This window comes from Populus alba, chromosome 18 (genome assembly GCF_005239225.2).
Source record: "Populus alba chromosome 18, ASM523922v2, whole genome shotgun sequence".
NCBI lineage: Eukaryota > Viridiplantae > Streptophyta > Magnoliopsida > Malpighiales > Salicaceae > Populus > Populus alba.
Genome location: NC_133301.1, coordinates 4,746,420 through 4,757,083, shown reverse-complemented (window position 1 = coordinate 4,757,083; position 10,664 = coordinate 4,746,420). Strand labels below are relative to the sequence as shown.

The 10,664-nt window shown below is 35.0% G+C and overlaps 1 protein-coding gene across 1 annotated transcript; it reads right to left on the bottom strand.

The window, feature by feature from the left end:
- Positions 1-210: 210 nt before the first annotated feature.
- LOC118046023 (copper-transporting ATPase PAA2, chloroplastic-like) lies at positions 211-9,273 on the bottom strand. The gene is given in 18 exon segments (XM_035054784.2): positions 211-503; positions 685-835; positions 1,284-1,415; positions 1,804-1,978; positions 2,557-3,011; positions 3,184-3,263; positions 3,657-3,723; positions 3,861-3,966; positions 4,448-4,557; positions 5,327-5,395; positions 5,700-5,810; positions 6,395-6,559; positions 7,299-7,385; positions 7,663-7,716; positions 7,814-7,911; positions 8,274-8,341; positions 8,517-8,784; positions 8,787-9,273. Coding segments are annotated over 18 exon segments (2,670 nt in total). The 5' UTR covers positions 9,160-9,273; the 3' UTR covers positions 211-402.
- Between the last annotated feature and the right edge of the window lie 1,391 nt (positions 9,274-10,664).

The following is a 10,664-nucleotide window of genomic DNA, read 5'->3' as shown; positions in this document are numbered from 1 at the left end:
AAATTTATTAAAAGAAGAAGAAGAAGAAGAAGAATCGGCAATTCTAGTGTATAATGGAGATGCATGTGTTGAAGGGAGGTCCATCTATTTTTCTTTCATGACCAATTTCTATCAAGTGAAGTGCAGTAAAATTAGGCTTGCTTAACTTTATTTTATTTTTATCGAGAGCATGGGCGACAAATTTGTGGTTGCATGCAACCATTAGAAGCATTGCCTCAACCCTTTCATCTCATAAATTTATTGTTTTACTTGCGTGATGTCAAAGAAATAAAAGACAAACAGAGTGCAGAATAAATACTCCATGCTTACACTGCAGACTCAACACAGATACAATGGCAGGCATTTCTTAATTTTTATTCAAGCAAATCCATAAAGAGGTTGAGACTTAGGCATATCTGTAACTCACGTACTTCTCTCTCTGTTCCTCCCAGTTTCAGATCTATGGAGCTGTAGAAGCAATGAGTTGGAGACAACAAATATCGAGCTCAAGGCCATCATTCCACCTGTCAAATCAAACATCAATGGTTGCTCTGTGTAAACGCGGAAAGAAAATTTTCCAGGATAGGAGGATCCATAAGCAATGATTGTTTGCTCAAATTATGACACGTTATTGGCATGGCCTTAGTTTTCATCCAGTTCAAGGATTTTTTAAAATTGCGGAAAGAGAGATGTGAATTTACTCACCTGAAAGTGAAGGAGTCATGGCAAAATCGTATTGCGGAAGCAGTACTCCGGCCGCAATAGGAATAGCAACAACATTATATGCTATTGCCCATGATAAATTTTGGTACACTTTGGCCATTGTTGCTCGTGAAAGATCCAGGGCATCTACAACCTGTCATAACACATATCAGAACCATTCATCCTCATCTTAACTCCACTCAACTGTTCATTGTGGTTGAAAATCCCATTTGTATCGTCAATGGGTTCAAATTCCATGCCTGAAAAAAACAATCTCATTTTTTTTTTCCTTTCAATATCCAGAAAAACAAACTCATTTCTAACTGTTGGACAAGGTTTACATCAACCTTCTCAAAATGCAATCCCATTCATAACGAATTAAATTATTAAGTGCCCCTCTCAGTTTCGAATCTCTCCCTTGTAACTAAAAATAAAGATTAGATGATAAAGGTGGCTATGATTTTAATACTCAATTGTAACAAATTATTCCTGTGCATATGAATTGGAATACACAGGGAAAATGAAACTTTGGGATTCATCATTATCTTTAAAAAAAAAAAAAAAGATACATCAAAGAAATCTATCAGATAAGGGAAACATACTTGTGCAAGTCTGTTGCCAAGAAGTATAATGGATGCGACATCAGATGCAGCATTTTCTTGAGCTTCATTCTGGATGGCAATTCCAACATCAGCAAGAGCCAAAGAAGGTGCATCATTTATTCCATCACCTACCTTCAAAAAGCAAAGTGTCAGCTGTGTATGATGTCCGCCACCAAAGTCATCATCTTAACTTCAATGTATTGATGGAACAGGCTTCATGTTTTACACCTCTAATCTCATGCTCACAGGATGATTGGACAACAAAAATTCAAAAATTTACTGCAGAACTATATTTGTAGCATTCATAGAGTTTAGAATTAAATGCATGGAGTTTTCACGCTTACGATTCACCGAAACAAAACAATGAGATGCAACAACAATTCTTTAGTCAAATATTTCACAGAAGAGAATGAACGGATTCTTACCCCAGATGAGATGATTATTGATATATTGTTTGGTCCAGGTTAAAAAAAAATTCTGAAGGAACTAGAGATGACATAAATAGATAGATAAAGATTACCATTGCAACACGATGCCCTGCTGCTTGAAGACTTGATATAACTTCAGATTTTTTCTGTGGAGTCAAGGATGCATTGATAAATTCACTTTCTATACCAACTCTGTTTGCTATGGTTGCAACTGCCTCTTCCCTGTCTCCAGATAAGAGGACCGTGTTGATACCCTTCTGCTGGAGCCTACCAATCAGAGCAAAACAAAGCAGCAAATAATGTGCTTAGATAGCAAGTAGAAGTTGATGCAAGGATAATAAATTGAACTTAAGGAATTACATGATTTTTCGGTCAATGACAGCTTAAATTTCACACAGCTTGTTTTTATCATCCAGGTTCTGCCAGTAGCTACTAATAATTAGGAGTACAAATCCTCTGCAAATTATCTAGGCTCCTATCATGATTCAAAAGCCTGGGAATATTCTATATTTTCTTTAGTGGTTGGCCAGACCATTTACAGATGCAAAAGGAAAACATCAGGTACTTTGAGCAACACTATGATTGTCTTATGGAGTTCAAAGCAACACTTCTGTTTGGATTTTAGAATACAAAGCATTTACCAAACAGGAAAATAATGAAAACCATTTCACTAATCCCAGCGGGAGATGCTAAGAACAAGTCTACTAGTCATGGAAGGGAAAAATCAATTGGAACTTGTATTTACAAAACCTGAATCATGGTATGCATGTTAAAGAAGAAGAAACCTTCAATAACAACTTACAACAAAATTCACTCAGAATTATCAGTTGGGAATGCAAATTTACCTACTTATAGTAGATTCAGCATCATGGCGCAAACAGTCAGATATTGCAATAGCACCAATGATGCCTTCCCCTTCTCGTCCAACATAGACAACTGTTTTCGAATAGTTTGATGATGGCATCCCGTCTGAGGACTGATACATCACTTTAGTTTCCAGATCCTTTAGATCAGACAGTTTTGTTCTTCTCTGGAATCTTTCGTTAACCCAATCCAAGGAACCTACTGCAACCAAACGTCCATCTACTTCAGCTAAGGTTCCAAAACCTGGTTCCGTCAATTGCCCTCTTGTTACTGGGATAGTCAATTTTAATGATTCTGCTTTGTTTACAATAGCTTTTGCAATTGGATGCAATGCTGTTCTCTCTACAGCAAATGCCATTTGAAGAATTTCTGATTCTTTGTAAGAGATTGAGGCCACAGCAGAAACAGCAGGCTTTCCTTCAGTGAGGGTTCCTGTCTGAAAATTGGAAAATGAGCAAGAATGGAGTGTTAAAGTTCTCAATGATGGGAGTCAAATGCATTAATTAATTCATGAGTTATTTCATAAGTCAATCTCAATTCACACAAGTGTGCAGTGCATCTGTTGAGAGAGAGGAAGAGAGTGTAGTTCTATTGAATGTAGAACAAACCTTATCAAGAGCAACATAACTAATGCTTGCTAAGCGTTCCAATACATCTCCTCCTCTTATTAGAAGTCCTTGCTTTGCTCCTTATGTTTTCAAAAGAAAAGGAACTTAGCGTTTTCTAAAAAGAATAGTACAAAACCATTAAGAACAAGATATGAGACTTTGCTTCTGTTCAGAAGCCCAAAAATGAGTTCAATATCTTTGAACTCAAATTCAAACATATTTGAACTTGTGCTTAATGTGGGGCATTTGCCATTTTTTTTATGTCAATCATTAGTAAAGAAACATAAAAAAGGGGGCAAAAAGAGCTGGACAAACCAGCTTTTATGTGAAGTAGGCTGTTATCGTTAAATGAAGAAACTACAATCTCATAATGGTAAGTACTAAATACCACTACATTAGAAGTGACTTTGACTTATACTTTGTATACAGGGTATTAAACTTGAAAGAAACAATTGACAAATTAGACACCATACCAAGTGATGTTCCAACTAGGATTGCAGTGGGTGTGGCAAGTCCCAGTGCACATGGGCAGGAAACTACCTGGAATGAAACTTATAGTTACAATCTATAAACACAAAGAAATTGCATATACAGCTTCAAGCTCAGTTAAATAGTTCTTCACGGTTAGGTTTGGAGGAATACAATCAATAGCCAGGGTAGGAGGCAAGTCCACTCACCAAGACATCCACAGAAAGTTTCAAGCTCAACAGCAAAGGATCTCCATCTGGTCCAGCAATATCATTGAGCAAAACATCAGGGAAAACATGTGAACCAATGTAATACCTGGACATGCACATAACAGAGTGTGAGAAGCAAGAAGGATAAAACTGAAACTTTGCAATTACGACTGAAACCAATGCTTTGGTGAGAAATAAATGAAACTATTCAACCAACAAGAAGCTTAAAAAAATTCAAATTAAGTCATAAGTTCATGACTGACTGAAACCACTTACCTCTACTGTCTGCATGAAAGATGAAATTTCTACAAGTGAAGGCTAGCACAGATGAATGGAAATTAATAAAGCAAGCAATTCAAATTTAGTAATCTAGCAAATGCAGAAAACTAAAATATGGATTTGAGTGACCTAAATAAAGGGAACAAGGTCTCTTAGCCAGTTAAAAAAGGCACCAAACAAATAAAATCCCTCTGTTATGCCATTGTTGAGTTTGGTAATTCAATACCATCATTAACCATGTTGCATCCTAGATTCTAAAAAGTTGACATTGAAGTCATGTGATATAAAAGCTAGGAAACAAACCCTACCAAAAGGCAAAAGTTGCTGCAGATATAGTCATTACACTATAAACAAAAGGTCCAGCTATTGAGTCTGCAAGCCTTTGTATAGGCGCTTCGCTGCCTTGAGCATCCTCAACCTGAAATTACACCATAAAGCTTTAACAATTGTAAAGATATTTGAAGCTTTTCAAACTGTCAAGTTCTAATTCCCAAATACTATAAAGCAGTGAGAACTATTCATCTAGAGGTAAACTTTTGTAAGTCAATGAAGCTCTAGCCATGTTTTCATGCTGCTCAAGCAAACGTAGCAAGTTAATGCAGCAATACTCTTGATAATCATTTTAATATTTACCGCATGCCATTATCATGTCTAAATATTCCCTATGATTTTATGTTTAAGAAGAGTGATCAAGACTAAATAATACAGAACTACTTTCTCTCTGTACTTTGCATTATAGTCAAGTAATCAACTCAAATTAAGTCCAGCCTTAATGCCAAACTAGTTGAGGTTGGCTTCATGGATCCACTCCATTTCAAGTTTTTGGGCTAAAAGACTCAAGAATTGAACTCAATTATTAACCAGAAATCACTTTATAGCATACTCAAAGCATAATTATGGAGAAAAAATTGGTAACGGGTACCATAGATGGGCTACTTATTTTTCTACACCTACAAAAGTTTGCTTCTTTCCTTTCTATGTAAATTGCTGATACCTGCATCTGCACTCAGTCAGCAAAATAAGCAGCTTATTTTCTAGTTTTCAAGACATAAATTTATTTAGGGTCATACATTGAGTTACTATTAAGTAAAAAATAAATAAAAGCCAAATTGTTTATCCTCTGTATTAGATGCTTTTATACTTGTAAAAAAATGAGACAAATGAAAAAAAGAAAACAATTAACTAACCATACGAATGATCCTAGATATTGTGGAGTTGGAGCCAGTAGACAATGCCTCTATCCTTAAAGGACCATCCTGAAACATTTTTTAAGAAATGCTGGTTGTCAAAAATGCAATAACAAAACATAAAAAGAAAGACCTGCAAAAAAGCAACATTAACAGGATTTTCTATTCCATGTTCAAAAGGACAAAATTTTGAGGCTCATTAAAAGAAGAAAAAGATATCTTTGGTGCGCCACTGTATCTTTATTGTGATAACCTCATCTGAAGGTAATAAATGCATCAGTACAGAAGTGCCACTCAGTTCACAAATATAAGCAGATATGAGTTAGTTATGGCACATACAGATTCTCCCTTGCAATTCCAAATATAATCATACCCAGTTTATTGTTCCAGCTGAGACTTTGAGCCCTTCTTCCTTAAATACAGGCAGTGATTCCCCAGTAAGCATGGATTCGTCCACAACACTTCTTCCTGCAAGAACTCTCCCCTGTATTGGGAAAATTAATTCCAGCTGAATCAAACATGTGTGCTGCTGAGATTCAAATGAAATTGCAAATTGAAATACTGGCGTTTTATTTGTCAAATCATTAGCAAGTTCCTTTCGGTTTTAAAGTATCTCTATGGAATTTTATATGAATCCATTAAAATCTCATTGTAATAGGTTAGAATTGATAAGGCTGTTGAACATCTGAAATACACAACATTAGTATACGCATTGAAAGTCTAAAAAACATAGTCATTTGTAAACATTTCATGAATATAAAGAGGTACAAAGCGTGAATGCAATTAAAGATATACTCGTTATGTCATTGAAGCATAAGTTAGGATCAATTCTTCACAATTTATAAAGATGGGTGCCTGTGACAAAAATCAAAACTGTGAAAAAATTTATGCATATTTAATAGTGTTGAAACAAGTAATGCATTCACAAACTGCATATAAAAGAAGTGACTTGGCTCAATGAGACAAAAAGTTATGGTATATAAATTATGCACAAAAATGTGAGAAGAGAAAATCAACACATAAATTTTAAGACCATGAGTAATTTGATAAAGAATAGGTAATGCTTACATCTACAGGAATAGTTTCTCCAGGTAGAACTAACAATGTGTCTCCAACTCGGACATCATCAGTGGGGACTTCAGTGCAAATAGCATCAGAACAAAGAACATTTTCCGTAGGGGAATTGCTATCCGATGGAGTGATTACAAGTCGTGACTGAGTGGACATGAGTGCCTGCAAAAACACCCAGATCAATGAAATCACAGGTGATTATTAAATGTTCACCATATAGTTAAAGTTTACTTGATACAGTTCAACAATAAAATTCATACATCTTGCAGTTAACAATAACGTCTATCAGTGGCTTATTTTGGTAACTCAAGAACAAAACAACAGACAAACAATGTAAGGCAGCAAGCCATGAATTGATAATCCCAACATGATGAAACTTAACCACTGTCTGCTTGTTTGAAAAACAAATCACAGTCATCAAAGGTTAGACAAGCATGCTCCTCATAACAAGCAATGGTCTCTCATTTGTTGAAAAATGAATATTGCCTTTGCTGACTTCACATTGGCAACAGTGATCGCTCTAAAATGAATACTCTGAGATATTAAATAAACAATGAGTAGAATGGAAAATATATGAAACATACACAATGTTTGAGAAACTAATGAAAGCGTTCTGCTGTAAGGTGTTCATCAAATTTCCATGAATTGGCTTAATACCGAGTTCTATTCACTATGAAAGCAAACAAACTGAATGCAACAAAGGTCAAACACCACAGAAAGAACAGAAGGAAAGAGGAACAAGATTGTCTCAGCTTTAGAAATGAAAGTGTTTATGTTTACAACAAACATCCATCATATAAACAATTCACCAGGATGAACAAGAATTGGATTTGACATGGGAATCAAGTAAGCATCCCAGTTGCTTCTTGCAATAATAGATATAAAAGTGATTACTACTTACAAGAAGTTCATTCATATCACTAGATGCCCTGATCCTCGCCTTTTCTTCAAGAGAACGTCCTAGAAGCACAAAACCAAGAAGCATGACCTGCACACTAAAAGGCGTGAGCTGTCCATGAGAAACTTGTTCCTGGGACATAAAGTAAAAGCTATTTTCTGGCTTTAATAAACACGAAACTGGTAGCTGATACATGTAAAAAAAACCTATTATTGTGATGAGATGGGTGACAACGTTTGAGAGGTCTCAACAGGACCAAGGAGTAATTTAAGTATTATGTCACACTCAGCTTGGAAGGTCAATAAATTTCTCATTAAATCAAGAAACATGAAAGAAAAAGTGCAAAAACTAAAAGCAAGCAAGTCACCGGTTCATCAAAGAAAGATGCATCCCATTCGAGCGCAGGGTTGAGAAGCGAGATCTACAAGAGAGCACAATTAGAGGCAAAAAACTTAGCAAAATGATCTCTTTTATAATGCGAGTGAAACGAAAATCACAGTATTGACTAAGGGTCTCACCGCACTGATGATAAATGCAGCAATGGATCCAAATCCCACAAGAGAATTCATATTCGGTGATCCCTTCTTGAATGCCCTTAGCCCATCAACAAGCAAGTCTGCAAAAGATCCTCTCAAGTCAAAAAAAAAAAAAAAAATTATCTGAGCTGTGATTGCTAGTATGTACATTTGGGTGTTGATTACCCTTTGTCAGTATTCACATCGGAGAAAAACATCTAGACGCATAAATTTGAAAGCAGTAATAGAATAGTCAGTTAGCAAGAATACTAAGTGGTGATCCATATTTCATAAAGAAGGAAACTTTAATTTATTGCTCGATTGGTCCCGCAGAGAAATGCATGATTTAAATGAATTGTTGGTGATTCATATGCAGATGATATATAAAACTAACAAGGTTGATGTATGTGTGTGTGTGTAAAAAAAAAACAAAAAAAATAGTGCCAAAGTGCAAACTAATTACCTCTTCCTGGTCCCAACAGATGATCCCAAAGACTAATCTCAGACTTCACATACGAATTAATGCAGCACCTACCAGAAAAACCGAACCTACTCCAAAACCACATTTAGCAAGCAAGTCAACAACAATTTTCAGCTGTCATCATCTTCACTTAACATCTTGAAATTAAGTAGCATCAATCGGTTATTATGATTGAAATGACTGATGCATTGCATTGGGTTAGCGTGTGTGCATTACATTACATGCGCGTGATAATTACCATGACCAACGTGAATCCCAAGAGAGTGCAAGATATGAGAAGCATGAGATCCACAACACAAAGCAACCAATGTCCAAGCAAAAACAACCCGATTCCTACTCTTAACGATCAGCTCCTCTTTCTTTTTAACCATATCTTTCCACTTTTTTACATTCTCTGTCACTCCACTTCCCGATACCCTCTTCTTCGCTTCAAATCCACACTCGCTCAATCTCTTCGCCAAACTCTCACCAATACTCGCCGACAACTTTCCACCAACAACGCCTCCGATTTCAGCTTCACAGCCGCCGTTTCGGTCAACATGTTGACCACGGCGGACTCAACTCTCTCGTCTGCGGAGAGTATCGATTTGACGCGCGAAACACACGCGCCGCACATCATTCCGGTCACATCAAGGAGAATCGGCGAATTGTTGTTCTTCGGAGCTTGAAATGCAGCGTTTTCAAGGTCAGTTTCGGTTTGGAGAGAACTTGAGAGGGTGAACTTAGGGAACGCACGAGGTCGGAGAGCCAAACGGCGGCGTTTAGAGAGGTTAGCATTGAAGTGAACGCCGTCAAAGTTGAATTTTGAAGTTCGAGCGAAGCAGAGCTTCGGTCTCGGAGAGACCACGAGAAGTAAATTGTTAATCATTTTGATAGAAATCAAAGTTTTAGAGAGAGAAACTTCGGAGAAGGCATGAGAGAGAGGGAGAGAGAGAGATGGATTTGATTATCGTCAATGGATTGGAGGTGATCGAGAGGAAGAGGAGAACATTAAATTGGTTAAACGTGGAAACCAATATGTTTTTGACAAACTGGATGATTGTATATTTTTGGCCGGTGGCGGCGGGTGACAGAATTGAAAACATGTGTTAAGACATAAAAAAATTAAACGTGTTTTTCAGAGCTCAAATATGACATGTTTTTGTTGTGAGTAAATGCCAACCATGCCCATGGACAAGTGTAGAACGACAAGCCTTTCGTTTTAGGATAAACTATATATAGGATGCTAGCAACTAAGCCGCGAGCTATCCGTGACGTTATAAATGTTGTTTTATTGTTTTTTAAAGTTTTTTTTAATTTAAAAATATATTAAAATATTTTTTAAAATTAATTTATATCAACGTATCAAAATAATTTAAAATATTAAAAAATTAATTTTAAACAAAAATAAATAAATTTTTCCAAATCTATATTGGGTGGACTCTCTAAATAGGGTCTAAGAATATGTTTGACATTGCCAGATAAAAAATATTATTTTTTAAAAATTTAAAACAAATATTTGTTTAAAATTAATTTTTTATTGTTTTGAATTATTTAGATGTGTTAATATTAAAAATAAATTTTAAAAATAAAAAATATATATTTAATATATTTTTTAAATAAAATATGTTTAAAAAATCGTTTTTATAATATTAAACACACTCTAAATGACTTCACGAAGCTATGATATAGAGATTGAAAAATGTGATAGGATGCATTAATAAAACAAAAGCAAAAAAGAAATTACACGGTGTATGTTGCAAGAGTGAAAGAAAATTACAAAGCAAAAACAGCAAGAATAGATCAACAATAATAAACCCAAAGCAAAAATCATTAAGTGCAATACAAAAATCCTAAGCAAAAATATGTGCAAATGGAGAGAGGAACTCCAAGTTTCTGGGCAAAAGTAAGGAAGAGATGTTATTGATTTGTGAACAAACACATTATATTAGTTTGAAATCACTCATCTAGGAATGAAGAAATAAATAAGTTTTGTATGTAAAATATGAAAAGGGAAACTACAAAAACAAACTTTAGAAGAGTCGAAGTTGATAATCTTTTAAGATAAGAAAAATAATTTACATGGGTATGAGTGAAGTTATTGCACTGCACTATAGACAAAAAAAAAATAACAAAAATATTTTTTAAAGCACGAATGTAAATGTACTGAAAAAAATTCAATCATAATTGTAACAACCGTAACTTTTAAAACATATTTTGGACAAATCACCGGTGATAAATCATTAAAAACTTGAGGAAATGTTTTTTAAAAAAGATATATCATAATTCATGATTCATAATTACATGTTATCATTTTTAGAGTCATTTAAGAATCTACTTAAATTTCAACAAAATCTCTTTTAAAATTAAACATTTTCAAGTGTTAGCATTATC